This window comes from Sorghum bicolor, chromosome 3 (genome assembly GCF_000003195.3).
Source record: "Sorghum bicolor cultivar BTx623 chromosome 3, Sorghum_bicolor_NCBIv3, whole genome shotgun sequence".
Lineage (NCBI taxonomy): Eukaryota > Viridiplantae > Streptophyta > Magnoliopsida > Poales > Poaceae > Sorghum > Sorghum bicolor.
In genome coordinates this window covers 70,720,763-70,742,503 of record NC_012872.2, presented here as the reverse complement: position 1 = coordinate 70,742,503, position 21,741 = coordinate 70,720,763, and the positions used below count along the sequence as shown (strand labels likewise).

General features: G+C 41.7%; 4 protein-coding genes across 6 annotated transcripts; 3 read left to right on the top strand and 1 right to left on the bottom strand.

The window, feature by feature from the left end:
- Positions 1,253–7,282, bottom strand: LOC8056155 (dolichyl-diphosphooligosaccharide--protein glycosyltransferase subunit 2). 2 transcript variants are annotated; one of them, XM_002456776.2, is made up of 19 exons: positions 6,996–7,280; positions 6,642–6,834; positions 6,469–6,558; positions 6,292–6,348; positions 6,111–6,180; positions 5,515–5,579; positions 5,066–5,120; positions 4,557–4,684; positions 4,346–4,461; positions 4,123–4,192; positions 3,734–3,835; positions 3,538–3,627; positions 3,318–3,466; positions 2,956–3,067; positions 2,790–2,873; positions 2,282–2,362; positions 1,979–2,203; positions 1,754–1,876; positions 1,253–1,651 (listed from the first exon to the last, which is right to left on the bottom strand). In XM_002456776.2, the coding sequence occupies exons 1-19, from the start codon at positions 7,148–7,150 to the stop codon at positions 1,535–1,537; spliced, it is 2,082 nt and encodes a 693-aa protein (XP_002456821.2). In that variant the 5' UTR covers positions 7,151–7,280; the 3' UTR covers positions 1,253–1,534. The 2 variants fall into 2 exon arrangements, with proteins under 2 accessions (XP_002456821.2, XP_021311912.1); XM_021456237.1 differs by having other exon boundaries at positions 1,979–2,362; positions 6,996–7,282.
- On the top strand, positions 10,908–15,155 carry LOC8056154 (DEAD-box ATP-dependent RNA helicase 30). Of its 2 annotated transcripts, XM_002458919.2 has the most exons (10): positions 10,985–11,181; positions 11,258–11,703; positions 11,796–11,975; positions 12,071–12,232; positions 12,317–12,471; positions 12,562–12,654; positions 12,765–12,850; positions 12,956–13,182; positions 14,377–14,610; positions 14,721–15,155. In XM_002458919.2, exons 1-10 carry the CDS (start codon positions 11,126–11,128, stop codon positions 14,816–14,818), a joined length of 1,737 nt encoding a protein of 578 aa, XP_002458964.1. In that variant the 5' UTR covers positions 10,985–11,125; the 3' UTR covers positions 14,819–15,155. The 2 variants fall into 2 exon arrangements, 1 of the variants encoding a protein (XP_002458964.1); XR_002451227.1 differs by lacking the exon at positions 14,721–15,155 and having other exon boundaries at positions 10,908–11,181; positions 12,956–13,326; positions 14,377–14,513.
- LOC8056153 (neuroguidin-A) lies at positions 16,914–19,746 on the top strand. The gene is made up of 7 exons (XM_002458918.2): positions 16,914–17,248; positions 17,328–17,418; positions 17,527–17,706; positions 17,801–17,992; positions 18,570–18,737; positions 18,842–18,996; positions 19,189–19,746. The coding sequence occupies exons 1-7, from the start codon at positions 17,181–17,183 to the stop codon at positions 19,334–19,336; spliced, it is 1,002 nt and encodes a 333-aa protein (XP_002458963.1). The 5' UTR covers positions 16,914–17,180; the 3' UTR covers positions 19,337–19,746.
- LOC8056152 lies at positions 20,564–21,124 on the top strand. The gene has a single exon (XM_002458917.2). It carries the CDS (start codon positions 20,664–20,666, stop codon positions 20,940–20,942), a length of 279 nt encoding a protein of 92 aa, XP_002458962.1. The 5' UTR covers positions 20,564–20,663; the 3' UTR covers positions 20,943–21,124.

The following is a 21,741-nucleotide window of genomic DNA, read 5'->3' as shown; positions in this document are numbered from 1 at the left end:
GTGGAGTACCCACTAGCCGCACCACCGACCCGTGAGCGCCTGGGCATGGCGCATGGGACCACAGGCCCCAGCCGGTGCCCCACGGGGAGGAGCAGGCGTCCAGTGCCGAGCAGGTGACACCGGCAGGGTGGACGGGACCTGCGAACCCGACCTCCGACACGTGACGGCAACAGCGCACTGGCCAGGTGTAGGGCGAGACCGCCTGGATCTGGCCGCCTGTCACTACCGCTGCGCCAGCGCGTACGCCGGCCACCGAGGTGGACCGCCCACGGGATCCGTGGTGGGAAGCGTCGGATCCGGCCCAAGGGGTCCCGGATATGAAGCCCGAGCACATCACCAGCCAACCAAGCTCCAAGCCTGAAGTTGGAGGAAGAGGAGGGGAGAAAAAGGGAAGAGAGAAAGGGGAAGGTGCTATGGGGTGGTCGTTTTGGGTGCCATAGCTGGCCGCCGTCACCGCAAGCTGACGGCGGCGGCCGAGAGTGCTCACTGGTGGTGGTGGAGACAGAGGTGGGAAGTCGTCCCCCGTGTCGCCCTGTATAGAGAGCGACGCGGGAGAGAGAAGCGAGAATTTTTGGAGTGTATCCCACCCCACCCTACTCCATAACAAATCATCATGTACTCTCTTAATGAAAAACCGACATAGTTTTTTGAGTATTTGAACTTGAATTTAAATGTCTATTATTTTCGTAATAAAACATTTTAGTTTTTCATGTTTTACATCTATTATTCCTTCATTTAGGTGCAAATCAAACTTTATTCCTTTAACACCCTTATTATTACTCCCTCCGTCCAAAATAAATAATTTGTTAGCTATAGATCTGGACAAAGGATGAAGCGAGTAGATCGTAAGATGATATATATGTATAACTATGAGCATGTACACCTATTATTCCTTCATTTAGGTGCAAGTCGAACTTTATTCCTTAGAACACCCGAAGAGTTCTAGCCTCTAATTCCAGTAGCAGACTCTAGTAGCAGACTCTAATTCCAGTAGAAACTCTTTCCAAGTAGTCATAGCACCAGTAGCAGACTCTAGTATTGATACTTCACATCCTAGCCTCTAATTAATCTCTCCCGTAGCATTCCCTGGCACCACTGGACGTATGTACTCTTAAGTAGCTTCAAGTTTAGGGCGGCTATGAAGATTAGATTAGGGCCTCCTTCAGAACTGAAGGAAAGAAAATTAATAAAGATAAAAAGTAGAATACTGAATGGTACTGTAACATTTCAGCACGCTTAAGCATGCTGTATCTTTTAGGGCGAACGCAAGTGATCATATTATGAGTTCTATGATTAAACATCCATTCTATTCAGAAATTGTCAGTGCATCATCATAATACACGAAGGTGAGGTCCTACTTTTCCTAGTATCAGTATTCATCGAAGGCAACTGAAATAAACCGAGTCCTCCCTCAAAATGCATGTAGCTAATGAAAATCTAGGGTGCGGTCAGAGTGCCACGAAAAGACACTCAACGGCCTGCAATGGCCACCTCAAAAATTGATGATCGGGAAAACTCTGTTTGCATTGTCCAATTATGCCGTCTTCTGTTTTGTCGACACGGAGGAAAGGTAGGATAGGGTCCTATGGCCCACAAAAACAAGGAAGATGACGAGGAAGCCAAGGTACTTCAGAGTTGTGAAAAGGTCCAACTGCACCAAAATGGAAGTGAACATCAGCGACAGTTCCAAAATGGAAGTGAACATCAGCCACAGTTTTCACAAGTAACATTTATCACAAGGAACAAGGCAAACCTTGAGCCAGAAGAGAACGTAGAGCAGCAGGACTGCTCCTACTCCAGCATGGAAAAGTGAGGCAAATGCAGCCGGTCCTGGCAAGGATGGGAAGTTCTTCAAGTTCACTCCAAGACGCATGAGCTGCAAGAGAAGGCCCTCCATCAGTTGCACTAGAGCAGGCAGAAACTTTGATTCGAAGCAAATGTAAGAATTATACATGACTAGCATGACTATTTTACTCACCCCTATCAAGAATCCGATAAAAGGTAGAAGCGTGAGACCCGTGAAAGCAAGCGAGAGTTCCTTGGGTGGCCTCTTCTCTGGTGCGCGGAATATATGTGCTATCTCTGCCTTTGGCCCAAATTTTGAGAATGGGTCAACAGCTTGTGCAGGAGGACGTGGGGCTTTTTCTGGAGCTTCTGGTAGGTCCAAGTCCAAATGGCCAAGGGATCGTAGAAATGAATTTTCCTGAACACAAAGAAAATCAGCAAAGCAAACAAATGGGGACCATATATAGTAGTAGGATAAAATTATATGGTTGCTTACCATTGCAGCATCACCAACGGCAAGCTCAAGATCATATCTTCCAGAAAGGTAGTAAAATTTTTCCACCAAACCTAGGAAATCCTACAAGTCAAAATAGCATATAAGGAACCATGTCACAATCAATGCCTCTAAACCCTTCAGAAAATTTCAAGGACTTGGACGATGGATTCCAAGCAAAATGCTACGCATACCACTACATCAACATACCATATTGAACAAAATCTATCGCCACAAAAATGCAACTAGATGTTTTAAACCTCAATTTGTCAGTTGCACCACCTACATAGTACATACCCCCAGTGCTGCTTCCCATAAGCATGACTACAAAATAAAAAACTTGAAAACAGGCTTCATTGCCTAAACATCACCGTTGAAAATTTGAGTTGGTATATAGGTGCAACTTTTCGAGATAGTTAAATGCCTGTTCTAAACTATTGGCCACATTGCCACAATGAATTAAGAGCATCCAAAGAACTAACAAAGCAAATTCCAGTGTGGAGATACTCACAAGAACAATTTTGAACTGCCTTGCAGAGCCAGGTACCACAAATAAGTGTTCAACCTTACTCTCATGCTTCAACTTCAAGAACACCTGAACACATTTGCTAAATGATTAAATGATGTAAGGAAAAATATCCCCATCATGGTATCAGAATATCAAAGTGAGTGGCAACCTGGTGAGGTTTAAATGTGTGCCCGAGCGGTGTGGTTAGTTGAAAGGATAAACGCAGCTTCTGCAGGTGGTTTGCAGAAAGAGACACTTTTGTATCTTTCAGAAGATCTAACCTGAAATCAAGCAATTAAAAAATGGTAAACGCTAAGTTCTTCTATAGGAAGAATAAAATGCAGAATATATTATATATCCAAATCGTTCTTATGACTAAATTAGATAAGATCAGCCATCAAAACACTACAAGGATAAACGATATGATATTGAAGAAATTACTCATTCAAGAATAAAAAGTGTGCTTCAAAGGTTTAGCTAACTCATTTTAAATGAAATAGCGTGAACTCATATATAACTTCTAATCCATACTTTTGGACAGACTCCACGGTCCCAGCATCATTGTCAGAGATTCCTATTTCTGCCTTGTTGACTTTGATCAGTCCTGTGACAATGACACTTTCGGTGTTTCTCCCTCCAGTAACATAAACTGTCTCATGCTCTGGTTCCTGAAGTGAAATCTGGAGTACAAGAGGGCCATTATAAAGAATGCCAACTACTAACATATAAATAAGATGTAAAGTGCAAGTACCTCAAAAACTATTGAGTATTTCCCAACATCTATTTTCAGTGGAGCAATGTCCAAGTAATGGACATTGTTGTCAAGGTCATATTGAAGTTCCTGAGACAAAAAGGAGAATAACATTAGGGAATTTCTGCTGCAACACACAAAAACAATAACTATAACAAGGAAGTTCCTGGAGGAAGCCATTGATTCAGCTATATACCTTGTTCTCATTGGTGATGACTTTAGAGTCAGATCCCAACACTTGCACAAGATTCACTTTGAGTGAAGGTGAAGCAGATCCAAAAACTGTTGTAACTTCAACCTGAAAAGATCATGTAATGAGGACAACAAAACTGGGACTAACAAACACTTTATTAAACACAACAAACTCAAAAGCAATGAGTAGCGACACTGCAACAAGATACTGTACAGTTTTACTCACTGCATACTAATTCTAGCATTGGGCAAATTGCTCGGCAATACCAGAGGTGTAGTAATCAGAAATTAACATCTGATGTCAGGAATTGTGGTCCAAGGCCCCGTGCGTCATTTTCACACTGGATGTTATTCCTTTAGCTACAGAATACAAGATAGGCATGCAATAATCACCTTAAGCTGATCTTTCGAAGTCAATGAAAATACTTTGGAAGGAAGTGACAGTATCAAAGGAACAAAGACCCTGCAAAACGCAGAAAATAGATAAGCAAAAAATAACTTGCAGCAGGACCAAACAAATGATATGCTGATTCACCAATATGCAACAGGCAATATATCCGATTAAATAAAAGCAGAACAGATATGGATATTCTCAAGAACAATAAAGAAGACTTGCCTATTGTTCTCCAGGAACGACAGAGACTCAATCTGATTAAAGCAGTCCTTTGCACTACCTGGGAGCCCAATACCAAGGAAGAACTTTGCCAGGCCAAGTATTTTCTCACCAGGGATCTGTACATTTGAGTATATATAGTTACATAAGAAAGATGCTTACACATAAATTTAGGGAATAAGTAATAAGTGCAAGAGGTAAAAAAAATACTCACATTCAATTTTCCAGAAACAACAGCTGCAAATGAGGTGACACCCCGTACCACTGAAGCGGAAGTCATTATAGGACCCTTGTATTCAGTAGCATCAACATGCTTTTCATCAAAGTAGAAGGTCCCATCATCTGAGTACAGATAACATATAAGAAACTAGTACACCAAGTAACCATATAACATTCAGCTGAACATGACTTCACTAGTCCACCTCCCCACCCCCACCCCGCCCAAAAAAGACGGAAAAAAAACTTTCTGTTGAGTACCAATCACATATAATTCGGTCCTCCCATATATTCAGCAATTTCATGACATAGCCAAAGTATCAGCACCAGAATTGAGTGGTGACGAGAGGAGGAGGAGGAGGGGGGGGGATCCTATGTTCCTATGAGGTGGCAAGCTTAAAGTTCACAAAAGGTGGACAGATCCCACTCATTTTAAGTGCATTTTTTTTATGCTCTTCTGCTGTAAGTTTTCATCATCAAGTATAAGGAAAGCTAGAAAAAACATACCATAGCTCTTGATGGTGTCAAAAAGCTTCATGATGTCGTTTTTAACCACTGCCATCTGGTGGAATTAAAAACAAGACCATCAATCAGCAAAACATATACACATTGATGGATAGTGGTAGTGGCAGAGAACAATGCAAAGCATAAATAGCTATATACATAAATCCTATCAGGACCCTTCACCCACAAACTCTTAGAAGCAAAATAGGAAAACTGAGCATCCAACACAAGCATGCACCTAAATATCCTGGGAATATCAAAAGTGCAAAATCACATTTGTTCAGAAAAAAATACAGGGATGCACCTTTTTAAACAGGGTCATAAAACATGTCAGGTCATCATATCCAGATATTGGAATAAAGGGGTGGGGGTTAAGCATTTGGGATAAATGGGGTATCAACAGCATGATGTGGAAGCTCTACGTTATTAACCAGCAAAGAGCGCATACACACCATGGATGAATCAATCTCTGCATCTGCCAGTGAAACAATGCCCGCCAATGCTTCTAGTGCGATACCTGTGATAATACATTATTATTAAACATCAGTGACATGCACTATCTTTGTAGTTGAATTCTCCTGGAGCTGAAACAAGCTACAGAAAGAGATGGACTAACTAAGAATGTGCAGAATGGAAGCAAAATATCAATGCTTTTACCTATATATAATATATATAAGTTTTTTCCTTATTTGCTGGTAGATCATGTTGGATTGCATCTCTAGCCTACCCTGACTTGCTTGCTACTAGGCTTTTTTGTTGTGTCATATTGCTTACCTACAAGTAATAGCCTATTTTATTCAGTGGCAGATCCAGAAACACCTCGAAGAAGGGGGAGGGGGGGCTGAAAATAGTATAAGGGATTCTTGGGCCATGTCGGGTAGGGCTAAATGTATGTTTTCATTGGCTATCTTAGGCTGGACACAGAGCTGTTAAAGGGATTTTTGGGCTGCGCCCCGGGCTGTAGCCCGGGCGCCCAGGGCCTGGATCCGCCCCTGATTTTATTCCAAGTTTCCAAATTCCAGCAGAGAAGGTCACCAAGAACACTTACCAGCAGCAAATGTGCTAGATTCAGCACTGTTAGTGTCATAACGCCATCTTCCGTCGCTTTGGCTAAGTGCCTAGAGTAACAATGATAAATATAACATAAGATGATATTGAATTGAAGAAGAAAATACACATTGCAGAAAACTATATATGGAAAATCCACTGTTATATCAAATTGTGATCACCTTAATGGCATGAAATGTACTTTCTGCATCAGACAGAACAACATTATGGCCTTGTTCCTGCAAAAATAAATGGAAAAAACAAAAAAATATATCAATTACCACATAAAACTCAATTAAGCACTTAGGAGCAGCCATGAGTAACAGAGAAGTATCAAAAAGTGCATTAGAGGCAGTGACCTTGATGCTAAGCAAACCTCCCACAGAATAGTAGAATTCCAACAGGGAATTGGTATCCTTAATCACTGCCTTGAGCGTTGCCACAACACCCTGCCAAAATGAACAATACTCAAAACCCCATCAAACATCACAATACAGGTGGCAAAATCGAGATCTCTAAAGCCAACACCCACATCGTACACGCCGGCATCAACACCGCACCCGAGCGCGCCACTGATCCGGACTGCGTGGAACAGATCTTTCGCGGTGGAACCGGGGGAAGCCAAGTTCTCCGCAGCAAACTTGCACGCCTTCCCAGACAAACTCTTATAGTTCTCCAACCCGAGTATCTGGAAAGTCCTCACCGCCTCATACGTACTCTCCAAACTGCACAGTCACGCAGATCAAACCACCAGATAAACAAACGTAAGCATGAATTCAATCAGGCAGATCGATCTGTGCCCAGCTGGGATGGCTACTGTGCCTGCGGGGCAGGGTGGCCGAGATCGGGAAGACGTAAGGCGTTTGAGAGTTGGTAGTGCACTTACTCGCCGAAGGATCCATCGGCGGAGGGGGCGAAGAGCTCCGCGGCAGCGGATCTGTGCGCGTCGGAGACTGGGCGGACGGCGGAGGAGATGGGGGCGAAGGATGCGGCTAGGAGGAGGAGGAGGAGGGCCGCCGGTGCCGGGCGCCTCCCGGCCATGGCGATGGCAGTTGCCGTGGCCGAGAGAGGAGATGTGTAGGGTTTAGGAGACTGGGCGTGTGGGAGTGGCCAGATCTGGAGGTTGAAGGAGGGGGGCGACTGAAATATTTCGCCAGATCGGCCTGCCGTCTCGACGTCTGCGCTACGAAGAAGTGGTGGTCAAGACTTTTTTCACGAGGCCTCGTTCAGTCGTCGAAACCAAAAGTTTTCGGCGCTCGTAGCATTTTCGTTTATTTATGACAAATATTATTTAATTATAAATTAACTAAGTTTAAAAAATTTATTTTATGATTTACAAGCAAACTGTATTTTTGTTTTTAACTATGTTTAATATTTTATGTATGTGTCGCAAGATTCGATGTGACAAAAAATCTTGAAAAGTTTTTAGTTTTTGGATGAACTAAACAGGGCTCAAGACAAGACAAGAAAACTCTTTGCACACCAGCAATTTCACAATAATTGTGTAGGTAATCAGATCATTTTTATAGAGGAAAACACATGAAATGGAAAAAATCCTTCACTCCGAAAAGGCCTTAAATTTTGGAAGACAAAATATATATATATATATATATATATATATATATATATATATATATATATATATATATATATATATATATATATATATATATATATATATATTACCGCTAGTATTTTTCAACAAGCATTTTCTCTCTTCTCCTTCCTACCTAATATTAAATAGAGAGAGATCTCTTAGCCACCATCCGATGCGAATTCAATAGATCTAATATCTCACGTTCCTATACAAGATAGAGCAGTGCATGCATCCAAACATGATAATGGGTCCAATCTCAAAACAAGTAGAATGTTTTCATAGTCTATCACCAATCTCATCTTATTATTTTTGTATTGCTTTTTTAGCACTTTTGTAGTGTTGTTAGACTGATACATGACAAAGAATGATCTTTGTAACATTATCTTCTACTAGACACACATCTTTTTTGTAATTATATATTCTTATAATGGTTTTATGGAAAATCGAACAAGCATATGATGTGTAGATTATGCACACACACTTTTATACAGGGAACTATCACCACACATTGGTTAACACCTCATCCACGGCTCTTACTTAGCACAAATTTAACTCTAAGATTTGTGTATAAGATTTTTGTTGGATATAATTTTAAAATACTTAAATATGTGTTAGATTGAAAGAAACAAGAAAACCACTAGAGTAAGTATCTTTATTCAATATGACAATAATGTCATTAGCTTAGAAAAAAAAGATGCATAAATAGGCAACCTAGAAAATTTTTATAGTCGAAGTTATGACAAACACTTGGATTTAAAAGTCGTTTTATGGCTAGACGAAAATCTCATAGCTCATTAGGTCACTCGATTTATTTTTCTAACTTTGTCTCGATACATTGTTTTTTTAATAAGCCAAGCTAGAGTTTCAGCTAGTTACGTCCAACAAGCTCACGAGCTGAGTGAGTTTTGATGGCTACTATTGTAACATTTTGATCATCAACACTTGGTTGTAAAGAGACAAGGCTAAATTATATGTACAAATCATCTATAACTTTTATAAAGCTAAACCCTACTAGACGAATTCTCTCTTCATGCAAGGTGTCCACATTATTCCCCACTAAGTGATTCACTAAATATTTTATCTCTTCATGCAATATGTCCACATCATTCTCCACTAAGTCCATGTCATTCTATATTAATTATAAAAAATAACCATATCATCTATATCATGTGAAATACTTTAAATCTTTAATATATTCACATACAAGTCATGTACATACATTATTTGTTTCATCACCAATTAATTCCTCTATAATGTAACCAAATATTAGTTTTTGTTTTATTAGCTTAGCAATTTTTTATTAGATCTAATACAATAAAATACATGCAAGTCAAATTCATATGTGTACATATATAATAGACTAAATACCACATAGTAGTGCTATGTATATAATGCTTTATTTTTAAGAAAATCCCGCAGCAACGCACGGAGAATTCACCTAGTTTCAACTAATGAAGTGTCATCTAGTTTTGATCAAATTTATATGCAGGATCATTATCACCAAAAACTAGATAAAATTGTCCCAAAAGGGCGTCATCAGACCTACTTGAAAGTACATCTACTTCTAGTTAGTTGTGTGGTTGAGTGACAAAAAATTAGAGAACTATTGAGTTTTGGACATGTTTCATTGTAAGTGATCACATCAAACTCATGCCATATTTTAAGCGATTAAAAGCCAAATAGTAAGACAAAATGAGACAAAAGAAGTGGATATGGTTTAGTTGTAGTTATGGATTGCTTGTATAAATGAGAAGAGATTGATAGTTGATTGTTAGTTGAAGTAAAATTAATAATGCATAAGTGAAGAAATGACAAACAATGCTAACAATGAAAAAAAGGCATGGATTGATGCATTTTTTTTGGTCTTGCATTTGAAACTTGTTTATATTATGGGATATGAAAATTGGAATGACATAATTGATCAAAATGAAAAGTATGAGTGGAAGAGAGTGAGAAAGACATGGAATAGTTGCATATGAGTTAGTCTCAAGTGTATAGCTTGCCAATTAGATCAAGAATATTGATAATGAATTTCATACTCATCAAAATCATAAGTTGATTTCAAACAAAGGCACATTGCTGATACATGCAAGGTTTAAATCAAGAAATGCTAAATGAGGCAAATGTAGCAAGGGAATAGTTTGAACTAAGCAAGGGTGAAAGACAAGCGATGGCTTGGCAACCAAGGTGTTATGGTTAAGCCGAATAAGCAAGTACTTGTGCCGATCCTAATCAAGCCACGAGGAGTCATACAACATCAAGTTCGATTCACTACTGGACCAAAAGTTATAGTGTCTTGAAACTCATAGTTTAAATTAGAAATTTAGGGAGAATTTCTTCAAGGATTGGGACAAAGTTGATTGCAACCCATGTGAAGACACGTTATGAAGAAATGGTATACGAAGAGTTGTGCAACTCAAGAGGTTGGAATAGATTCTATCTCTGGTCCTAAGTATAGGTGTGTTATACTATTGTAAGAATGCAATATTTGAGTGTTTTTGGTGTGCTGACAAGTATCGGGACTCAATTTAACTAAACCTAAGTGCTAAGTCTCGAAACTCAATTTAACCAAGTCTTGGAATTGAAGCTTGTTTTTTTAGTTGGGATGGATAGCCCTTTAGTAAGCTTTTGATAGAGTCTCAGATTATTAAGATTAAAGTTTGAAAGGGTAAATGTGCACCCGTGTAGGTAAGCGTTTGCGTATGTAACTAGGTCTCGCAAAAAAAAATGTTATAAGCGAAATTTTGAAAATGATCGTAGAAATCAAACAAACATGCTTCTAACTTTTTTAGCCACTTGAAAAATCATTGATTTAGGTTTATCAATGATCTTTTGGAACTTTTTTTGATAATAATCTTTTGAAACTATTGGCGCTGAGCAGTAGGGAGAAAAAAGTTGTCACCTAGGTCGTTATGAACAGGAGCTCCGTGTCGCGTTTTTTATTTTTAGCCTTTTTTTTAAACAATTTCTAAATCTGACATAATTTTTTTTGAAATCTAACTCTGAGTCGCGCAACATGCCTGCTAAAAGGGTTAGATTTTTTTTAAAAAAATAGTGTCAAATTTGAAAATTATTAACAAAAAGGCTAATAATAATAAAAAAAATCGCGCCGCGCGGTCAATTCTCAGCTGGCCCGTAACCTTTGCCGACTAGCGTGAAGGTGGACCGGGCCTCTTTCCTTCTACGCAGACGGCAGACTACGCAGCTCAGCTCACCGGGCCGAGCCACGTGTGGGTCACGCGAACCGACCCTGTCCGTTCCGGCACGCCACCAAGACACACCCTCCCAACAAAAAGCAGACCACCGCGTCTCCGCCCGCCGCCACCAGCAGATCCATCCCCTCCCTCGCCTTTACCCTCGAGCACGGCGGCGCCCTCGCCCTGCTCTCCCGTCCGGCCAAGCTCCTCCTACCCGGCGCCATGAACCCCTACGACCTCCGCTTCGCCGACCCCTCATCCTACCACGACAGGCGCAGGTACGCCAACCCTAATTCTAGCTATTCCGATCTGATTAATTCGAACGTGACTCGATCGATTCGATTTCCCGTGCAGCGACCTGGCCGTGGCTCCTACGTTCGCTCCGCCGGCTCCCGTGGCTGCGGTGAACCCGAACCCTTACGCCGCCGCCTACCCGCCCGTGCCAGTGCCCGTGCCCGCGGCCCCCGCGGGCGGCGACTACCAGCGCTACGGGCAGGGCGGCAGAGGCCGTGGTGGAGGCGGCAGAGGAGGCGGCGGTGGGTATGGAGGTGGCGGTGGTGGGTATGGAGGTGGCGGCAGGGGAGGTGGTCGCGGGAGGGACGGGCTTGACTCGCTTGCCCTCCCTAAGCCGGACTTCCGGAGCCTGATACCGTTCGAGAAGAACTTCTACGTGGAGTGTCCCTCCGTCCAGGCTATGTCGGAGGCGGATGTGGCGCAGTACCGCCGCCTCCGGGATATCACCGTAGAGGGCCGGGATGTGCCCAAGCCGGTCCGATACTTCCAGGAAGCCAACTTCCCAGGTTTGCTCTAGTTCCAGTGTTTCCTGTCCGTGTGCTCGTCGATAGTAACGCAATACTTCCCTTATACTACTGTTTCACGATTCCTTTGACAGATTACTGCATGCAAGCGATTGCCAAATCTGGATTTGTGGAGCCAACTCCTATTCAATCTCAAGGTTGGCCTATGGCTTTGAAGGGTAGGGACCTGATTGGTATCGCTCAAACAGGCTCAGGGAAAACATTATCTTATCTGCTACCTGGGTTGGTTCATGTTGGTGCCCAGCCTCGGCTAGGTTTGTTTCCTATAAACTTGCTATGAGCTTTCTGTATGTATTTTCTGACTGTCTCCATTCCCCTGTCTCATAATTCCTGATTGTAATGCCTGTAGAACAAGGCGATGGCCCAATTGTATTAATCCTCGCCCCCACAAGAGAACTGGCTGTTCAAATACAGGAAGAATCTACAAAATTTGGATCATATTCAAGAACTAGAAGCACATGTGTCTATGGTGGTGCACCTAAGGGTCCACAAATACGTGACCTTAGAAGAGGTACCTGCACACTTCTGTCCAGTTCAATTCTTTTTAGATGAATGCCTTTTTAAACTCAATGCATTCTATCACCTGCACTTTTAGGAGTTGAAATTGTCATTGCAACTCCTGGTCGGTTGATTGATATGCTGGAAGCCGGCCACACGAACCTACGTAGAGTGACATACCTTGTGCTGGATGAGGCAGACCGGATGCTAGATATGGGTTTTGAGCCCCAAATTCGAAAAATAGTTGCACAGGTACAGTTTGGTTTAGAAATGCAGAATACTTATTAATATCTACTGTCTTGCATGGCTCTAATGCTTGTCAAACACTTCTGCTATCCGTAGATCCGCCCAGACAGGCAAACATTGTACTGGAGTGCCACATGGCCTAGAGAAGTTGAAGCCTTAGCAAGGCAGTTTCTGCAAAATCCTTATAAGGTGCACGATTGGTGCTGTTATTGTTATTTTCTGGTTCTTGTACTGTGTTGTGTTGTGTTGAATTGATTGTGACAGCCCTGTTCTTAACTGTTGGCTTATATTGTATGCAGGTAACCATAGGATCACCTGAACTTAAAGCTAATCATTCCATACAACAAATTGTAGAAGTTATTTCAGACCATGAGAAGTATCCAAGGTATGTGTGGTCGACGCTCTCGTGACTAAAAAAATCTTCACTCACTACACTACTATTGATTACAAATGGACATGGTGTGAGTTGATTTTCACCTCTTTCCCACAGACTCAGTAAGCTCTTGTCTGATCTAATGGACGGAAGCCGTATCTTGATATTCTTCCAAACAAAAAAGGACTGCGATAAGATCACACGGCAACTTAGAATGGATGGGTGGCCGGCATTATCTATACATGGTGATAAAGCTCAAGCTGAACGGGACTATGTTCTTGCAGAGTTTAAGAGCGGCAAGAGTCCCATAATGGCTGCTACAGATGTGGCAGCACGTGGTCTTGGTATGATATTTATTTGAATATTAGGATTAGGTAGTAGTTCCAAGTGCTCAAGGATGATAAGTCGGAGGGCTGTTCAGCTGCGTTTGGTTGAGTGAACTGAACTTGTGGATTGGTGGTGTATACCAAGGTGCCATCATGTCAAAGGTAGATAATTTTCCCCCGTGGTTTACCTCATTTGAGCGTGAGCATTGGCAGTGTTACGAGGCACTTCAACTTTGAGCTACCATGGTAACGTTTCCTTTCATAGTTAGCCCTTTTAGGGAGCCCTACGTTTGGATAAAATGGATATCCTGAAAAAGTAGCATGCAAATGTATATGCATTTGGTACTACATAGCTAATTTCTTAACTTGATTTGAATTCCTCAATCCCTGCATCTAGGTATGGTGTTGCTGCCCTCTTCATTGCTTCTTTGCCCTTGCAATTGAATTCGTTTCAATCCAGTCTGCTTTTCTTGCAAGTACTTTGTGGCTTACACGTTTAATTCATTTAGAATTGATGAGAGCAATGCTTTTTTTCTTGCAGATGTATTGCAAAATTTTAGGATAAAAACCTGTGTATAAAAACGGCAATACTTTTTATTATTATTTTTATTATTTTTTTTTATAATGCACATCATTCACAAGTAGCATGTCTGTATGGACCTCCTTTGCTTTCCCCTGGCTTTACATGAACCTTTAGAAGCTCGTTCTACTTTCTCAATCAAGTGCCTCATCATCGGTATCACTGCCAAGTGCGAACTGGTCAAAAGATGGTTGTAATCAGCGTTTGTTTCAGTGGATTTACGATAGTGACCTCTGATGCAGCACCTTAATCATTACAGCCTATGTTGGACTGGCATGTTTACCGAATTTTGTTTGGGTTATGGATATTGGATGCTGTTACATTATTGGATATAAGTGGTTACCCAGGCATGCCAGTTGCAGTCTTCAACATTTTCTGATAAAGGCTGAGAGGTTAATCACCATCAATTCCACATCCAGCAGTGATTGATGCCCGGTTCAGTTTTTCAGCTCCTTCGACTTGTGTTTTAGAATTCAGAAAGTCAGCACTGTGGATTTTTTTGGTGCTTGTCTAAACCATGTACTGCCTTTTATGGAGATCGACAATGTTGATGTTCCAATGTGGTCCAGCATGGTATTCAGGACAACACATCAACTTTGTTTAAGTACTGATAGTATCTGTTGATTTTGCAGACGTGAAGGACATAAAGTGTGTGATAAATTATGATTTTCCAACAACTCTTGAAGATTATATTCACAGGATAGGTCGAACTGGCCGTGCTGGTGCTAGCGGAACTGCATTTACTTTTTTCACACATGCAAATGCTAAGTTCTCAAGGAATCTAGTGAAGATTCTGCGGGAAGCTGGACAAGCTGTGAATCCTGCACTAGAATCCATGTCCAAGTCTTCAAACTCAGGGGGAGGAGGTAGTTATGAACTTTACAGTTTATTTATTCATGGAGAACACTATTGCATGTTCTGGGCGCATCATATCTGCCTTCACCTGCATATTAACTTATGTGGGTTTTGTGTTCAGGCAATTTCCGGTCGAGAGGCAGAGGTGGGTTTGGTAACCGGGGTCATATGTCTGGATCAAATACCTTTCCTTTAGGAGGAGGGAGAAGGCCATATTGATGGGTGCAAAAGAAGTTTGGGACTTCTATTTGTAAACTACTAGGCATTAAGTGCATTCTTTGGGAAATTTCTGAGAAATTCCCCTTACTAGGATTGACAACAAAGTCAATTTTCGCTACAATACCTGGAGCTATGAACCTTCTCATATGAAATATCAAAATTTATCAACTACCTAGCAACAGCCTATGCATTTTCTTTTGGAAGGACCCTTTTTCTTGTTGGACTGGAGTCCCTGTGGTCGTTTAAACTCGGCTGTATACTTGTACTGGACTTGTGGAGTTACTGAGAAAATGGAGTTTTTGTTGCCCACTATTGGTGTGCGGTGTTACTGAACAAATGGATTGTTCATTACCCGATCTATTGGTGTATTTTGAGTAGTGAACAAATGGATGTTTCGCTGACCTATCAATTGGTGTGTTTTGAATAGTGTTGGTTTAATTGACAGGCTATATTTGTTTCCCATCAAACCAGTTCATTACCTAATTTTCGGTTGGCGAAGCGACCATTGTCAAAGCTCAGGAGCACGTCGATGTCTGTAGAATTTGCGCGCTGTGTCGTGTGTGTCGTGGCTGTTGTGTATAACTTCCTTATACAGTTACCACCTGCGTCCAGGAATGACCGTATTTCGCTGAGGAGTATTTTATAGCTTGTTGGTCTTCTCTTACGTTTCTGATGATCTTGTGGACCGTAAGTTCATCGTGAATTTGGTTAACAGTGTTTTTTCATGCTTAGATGAACACAGGTAAGAACATAGCTCTTCAGTATTCACCCAAGGATTTTTGGGTTTCCCTTTAGGCCTTGTTTAGTTTTTGAGAAATTTTGCAAAAATTTTTAAAGTCTCCATCACATCGAAAATTGCACATGCATGAAGCATTAAATACAAATAAAAAAATAACTAATTGTATAGTTTGCCTGTAATTTTAGAGACGAATCTTTTGAGCTTAGTTTATGATTGGACAATATTTGTAAAATACAAACAAAAATGCTACCGTGTTCATTTTGCAAAAAAAAAAGTAACTAAACAAGACCTTAGTAAAATAATTGAATAGCCTCTCAATCAAAATCAAAATAAAGACGAAAACCCTACAGAAAATGAACGTGGAAGTTGAGTCTCCACATTCTCGAAAAAAGGCAAAAAGAGGTGAGAGAAGAAAAAAGGTACATGTATCTTTCACCGTAGTCTAATTTTTCTCCTTAACCTCCATACACCATTGAACTCTTAAAACTGTTCAAGCTATCTCGCTGTCTTGATTTGGTGTGGTTTGAAGGTGGTTTCATCCTTTTTTAGTTATTAAATTATAAAAAGATCCAATAAATACTTGATAAAGTTTTTAGACCACATAAATGCCTCTAACCTCTTAAAATTTCCAAAATTTCTAGAGATATTTGAGATACGTCAAATCAAAATAAAACATTTAAAGCTCGTGAAAACATATTGTGAAACTTTAAAAATAGGTTTAGCTCTTAGAAAAATGAGAAAATATTTAGGAAAATCAAGAATTTTTCCAAAACATTATAATCAATGTAAAAACATGTTTGAAAAACTTTACATAAAAAATGAGATAAAACCAGTACAGATGCAACATGCATCTGTGGTGGTTTTGTATTATGTCTTTTTGTCATGAAAAGTTTTCAAAACATGTTTACATATCAAATACAATGTTTTAGGAGGTTTAAGATTTTTCTAATTCTCATTTTCCTATAGATAAATCTAATTTATAGCATCTAGATATATTTTCATAAGGTCTAAATATTTTATTTGGATTTTTAGTTTATCTCTAGTTTTTTAAAAGCTTAGAAACATTTTCTGTGGTTTAAAATTCTTATCGAGTATTAACTGATTTTTTTTACTTAGAAAAGGATGAAATCGTTTTCAAAACCACTCCAAACCAGATAGGGAGGAGAACTGAATGGTCTTAAGAGTTCAGGGGATAAAATATATGGTTTTGAAGTTTGTGGACGCAAATTAGAGGGGTGACAGTTTAGGAGGTAGACTAGCCATTTAATTATTATTAAAGAAACCCAGTCCAATTTCTTTGTAAAAAAAAAGCCCATGAGGAAATGATATATCCTCAATGAAAGCCCACCTCTACCGGACAGCCCAACATCGGAGCCAGCCAACCCACCTCGCTGCCCTACCAGGCACCAGCCTTGCCAATTTGCCAGTCTACCACCGAGCCCTCCCTCTCCCTAAACGGCTAAACCCCCGAGCGCCGCCTCCGCCACCACGATTCGTACCTCTCCGTCGGCAGCTTGCTGGAGTCCCCGCCACGCACTACGCCGTAACGTATCACGCTTGCTCTTCCCGTGACGCAGCCGCGTCGCTAGGCGTCGCCTATTTCTCGGACAGTCGCTCACCACCATGGCGGCAGCATCCGCCGCCGCAGCCGCCGAAGCCAACGGCGAGAGCAAAGACGAATTCCTCATACGGTACGCTCAGCTTCTAGATGCCTCTCCCCCAGCTTTAGCGCCTAAAGCGAATTTTGATCTGACCGTTTGTTGCTTGCAGCGACGACGCGCCGGGGCTGCTCGCCGCTCTCAAGGAGATGAAGGACGGATTGGACCTCGTCAGGGGCAAGGTCGAGGCCATCACCCGGAAGGTAATCTACTCATGTCTTCCCCTTCCAAGCTTCCGTCCCCTCTCCCAATTTATTAAACCGGAAACTGTGGATACGATGGGAGAATGAATTCTGGTCGCGTGTGTATAGGTCAAGGAGAACCAGTTGCCGACGGCCAACGGGATCGGGTACCTAGATGCGAAGAACCAGCTGCTCCTTGGCTACTGCCAGGACATCGTCTACTACCTGCTCCGCAAGGCCAAGGGGCTCTCGGTGGATGGACACCCCGTTGTACGGAGCCTTGTCGAGATTAGGCTGTTTCTAGAGAAGGTTTGCCTGTGCCTTTGATGCTGATTGTTCATTTTCCAGCCTTGATATAGGTTGTTAACTAAGTGACGGCTTTCTTTTAAATTTGGTGCGGTAGATTCGTCCAATTGACAAGAAGGCAGAGTACCAAATTCAGAAGCTCACCAACGCTGCTGACAATGCAATTGCACGAGAGAAGACAGGAAATGCAGAGGCGAAGGGGAAGGGCGAGCATTCAGATGAGGATGACCCCCTGAAGTATAGGCCAAACCCAGATATGATGGACACAAAGGCTGGTCCTGATGGGCAGGTGATGCTTTTCACTTCCTTACTGATTTTATACACTTGTTACATCGCAGACGCTTCCTTTTGTGCATGCTGGAACGTCCTACATGATACTTTGTGAAAGGACTATATTAATTAATAGCTTGTCTGCACTTACGGTATTGGAACATATCAGTTTGTTTTAGCCCAAATATCAAAAAGTGCAATGTCATTCACATGAACAATTTTTCCCATCTTTCCAGCTACGACAGCTTGTCCTTTGTAATATAACTGTCACTGGCAATAATGAATCAACATCCCTTCTCATCTCAAGAATTTTAGGTGGCATCCCTATAGTGCTGAATTTGATACTGACATTAATTCTTCCTGTCCCTTAAGGAATCCACTTTTAGCATTGTGTTTGAGTTGTGTATTTGTCCCATTTAAAATGTTGTTCTTTTAAGAATTTTGCATATTCTATGTAATTGCTAAATGCAGAGATTGTCAGTAATACCTGTCATTCAAACTCACCATTTTCTGTAGCAGTGAGGTTTATTTCTCAGTTCATATGGCATATCAGTCTATACCTTCTGCTGTTCTGATGTATAACCACTTTATTTCAGGATACTGATGGTGTTTACCGTCCTCCGAAATTTATGCCTACTAGCGTGGATGATGAAGAGAAGCGTCGTAAAAAAGATTCAAGGAGAGATAAAGCATTAGCCCGAGTGGCAATAGAAAATCCTTATATTAAAGAAATAATTGACGATGCTGCGGACAGACCTGAAGAGGTTTGCTTAACTTCTGATCTGAATTTATTAGCAGGCTCTCTTGGATACAGAGTAAACTGTGTGCTGTTTATTTTCATGCTAAATAATCTTTCTGGAATTTACAGTGGAAGGAAACAGTGGGCGATGAAAGCAGGGAATTTGGGAGGTACATGCGACAGAGAGAGGAGCAAGAGAAGCAGGAAGAGGAGTTGTTCACTCGGGCTCCTGTAACCAAACGTGATAAGCAGATCGAGAAGCGCATAAGGAGACAACTTCATGGGTATGTATATGGTTTATCTTTTGCTGCTGCTTGTTTCCTGTGTAAATACACAATCAACTTTGTCAGCTACAAGTACTATTCCGCCCTTGGTTTTCCCTTAGGATTTTCAGCTTGTCTTGATAAAAAAAAAGATTTTCAGCTTGTCTTAATATCCAACTTACGCCCCCAACTGATATCTGATTCTGGCAACAGGCTAGGAGGCTTAACGGATGGTTTCGACCTTGGAATGAACATGCTAATTGGCGGAGACAAGGAAGATGATGGCGGTTCAAGCAAATCGCATGGCAAGAGTGGACATCGAAAGAAGCACCTGAAGAGCAGTAAGAGGAAGAGGCATTAGCCTTGACCCACACTGATGTAGCACTTCAACATGCCATCAAGCCTAGAAGATGGTTCAAGCAAAAGCCAATTGAAAGTTGAAGCTGGAGAAAATACCAGGAGACTAAGTAGAAAAGGCTTTTGGTTCCTCAAAATGGAAGATTATTATTTCTGAAACAGAACTTGATCTGAGTGACTGAGCCTGAGCTATTGGAACAGTATGAATTTATATGTCTTGAAAGTGGTAGGTGTAGCAAATTTTGTTCATCGTAGTCTCGTAGAGTATCCCAGATGATCGACTTATTGTTGCAAATTGTTTCCCACAGTCTGCTTTTTGTTTGTGTTTTGCAAGCTTGTGGATGCCACGGCTGAATTTCAACCTAGATGGGTGCATGCACTGCAAACCCTTCAGCAGATTCCTGATGAAAACAACGGTAGGTTCGTTAGGAATGGCTGCCTGAAAGGAGATGGGAGCACCGGAGCAGCCCGCTGCTTTGCATCTGAGCATCTCTCTTCTTTGAATCAAAGGATGTCATCACTCATGAGTCATGAGTTGTGGTTCTTCTGTCCGTCTCCATCTCAATTCTCTTCTCTATAGTGAATGAAGAGATGAAATGGCGGTGCAGGCTGAGACGCAAGTATCTATTCCCCACTCCACTGGCTAAGTGCCTAACTTAACTGATAAGTATATTCTTCTTACCTGACCGGTGACAGGTGACATTGTACCAGGAGAGGATCTGAAATGAACAAATTGGCACTCTGAAGATGAGTAATTACTCTCGGGCCTGGTATTCGTTTCCCTCTATTTTTCCACTGGAATTTAACTCACTGCTGTACAACCAAGCAGCTCTAGAACATATAAAAGCTCCAGTATGATCATAATATCTACTCTCATTCAGAATTGTAAGACATAGGGAGTACTTTTTCTTCTTATTTTTCCATTGGCAGTTCCATGCTCATCTAGATTAGCTAATTTTATCCTCAAAGTACATCGTTGTTAGAGAACCACAATTAAACCTCATCAAAACAAGATAAAAGAAATGCTGTTAAAAAGGCCTCTAGCCACCCAACTATGTGTAATAATCGGTCGCCGTTTCAAGATTACAGTCCAAATACATCTAGATCAATGCTAAAAAGCGAAGTAAGCAAGCACACAATACAGGTATCTTTCTCCCTCATCAAGTTGAGGATGATGAGCAAATTATTCCTCACTCCACTTGTGTGCTTCCACGTTATAAAAGCGCACCCGACGAACGTTACCATGCATTCATCACACCAACAATCCACACAAGCAGTTGAACGCACTGCGCACAGGCACTAGAACAAACACCAAGCATCACCATTCACCAATGGCCTACTTCCAGGAGGTGGACTACTGCTCGGAGGAGGTGAGGTCGGTGGCCCCGGCCGGCGGCTTCGGCCGCTACGGCGGCGGCGTCCAGCAGCACGTCGTCAAGGAGAAATTCGAGGAGGTCGACACGGTGTCACGCGCCGGCGGCCACCACCACGGCCACGGTCACCACGGCCACGGCGTCGTGGTGCGCGAGACCAGGGTCGAGGAGGACTTCAACACCTGCACCGGCGAGTTCCACGAGCGCAAGGAGAGCTTCCTCGCCAGGGCTAACTGAGCCGCCGGCCGCACGACCGTACCATGCGCGCCCCCGTTCGTGCCTTATGTATGTATGTGCGTATAAGATTGTGCAGGGTCATCGTACTTGGCTGGCGTGCACGCACTCAGCTTCTGTAAGAATTACGACAATAAGCTCGTGACCTGAATAAAGCTTCTCCGTACCACCTACATTACCATGCACATTCTCTCTGTGCCCCCAAAAAGATACAATTTCAAAATAGTACTAAGTCAAAGGATCATAAGTTTAACCAAATTTATATAAAAATATGCTAATATTTATTATACTAAATAAATATTGATAATATACCTATTCAGAGTTATACATATTGATAATATCAATCTATTTAAACTTAAGATAGTTTGACTTTAATAATGGTAAAACAAGAAAATTGTAAACCAATTGAGGATTTGTTAAGAAAAAATATAAGAAAATGGAACAAAATATGAAGGATAGGAAATTAAAATTAAAGGGAGAAAAATAAGACCCATGATCGTTCTCCTATCTGTGTGAGGGGCGCACCTGGTTCCACGCCACAACACCCCTACAAAAATCGGACCAGCTCGGGACAGACCAACGAATGCTTGCCCGGCCGGATGACTCTGTTTGGACAAGCACGCTTTGGTTGCCTTAGAGCAAGGTTAATAGCAACGGCGACCACCGGCTGCAAGCGGGCTGTATAGGAGACAGCAAAACCATCACGTACAATAAGGCGAGCTAGGAGATGAGCGGTTAACATTTAATATTAGCAAAATAGCAGGGATGAATTCGCTCGACGGTAAGGCAAACGTCGGCTTTC

Bases quoted from the DNA above. Each gene is read 5' to 3' on its own strand.
- LOC8056153 (XM_002458918.2), top strand. From the start codon at position 17,181: ATGGCGGCAGCATCCGCCGCCGCAGCCGCCGAAGCCAACGGCGAGAGC. The intron at 17,249-17,327 runs GTACGCTCAGCT...TGTTGCTTGCAG, and splicing joins AAAGACGAATTCCTCATACG to CGACGACGCGCCGGGGCTGC. The intron at 17,419-17,526 runs GTAATCTACTCA...GCGTGTGTATAG, and splicing joins TCGAGGCCATCACCCGGAAG to GTCAAGGAGAACCAGTTGCC.
- LOC8056154 (XM_002458919.2), top strand. From the start codon at position 11,126: ATGAACCCCTACGACCTCCGCTTCGCCGACCCCTCATCCTACCACGAC. The intron at 12,233-12,316 runs GTACCTGCACAC...CTGCACTTTTAG, and splicing joins AATACGTGACCTTAGAAGAG to GAGTTGAAATTGTCATTGCA. The intron at 14,611-14,720 runs GTAGTTATGAAC...TTTTGTGTTCAG, and splicing joins TTCAAACTCAGGGGGAGGAG to GCAATTTCCGGTCGAGAGGC.
- LOC8056152 (XM_002458917.2), top strand. From the start codon at position 20,664: ATGGCCTACTTCCAGGAGGTGGACTACTGCTCGGAGGAGGTGAGGTCG.
- LOC8056155 (XM_021456237.1), bottom strand. From the start codon at position 7,150: ATGGCCGGGAGGCGCCCGGCACCGGCGGCCCTCCTCCTCCTCCTCCTA. The intron at 4,685-5,065 runs GTATGTTTTTTC...ATCTGTACTCAG, and splicing joins TGACACCATCAAGAGCTATG to ATGATGGGACCTTCTACTTT. The intron at 3,628-3,733 runs GTATATAGCTGA...TTTTTGTCTCAG, and splicing joins TCATCACCAATGAGAACAAG to GAACTTCAATATGACCTTGA.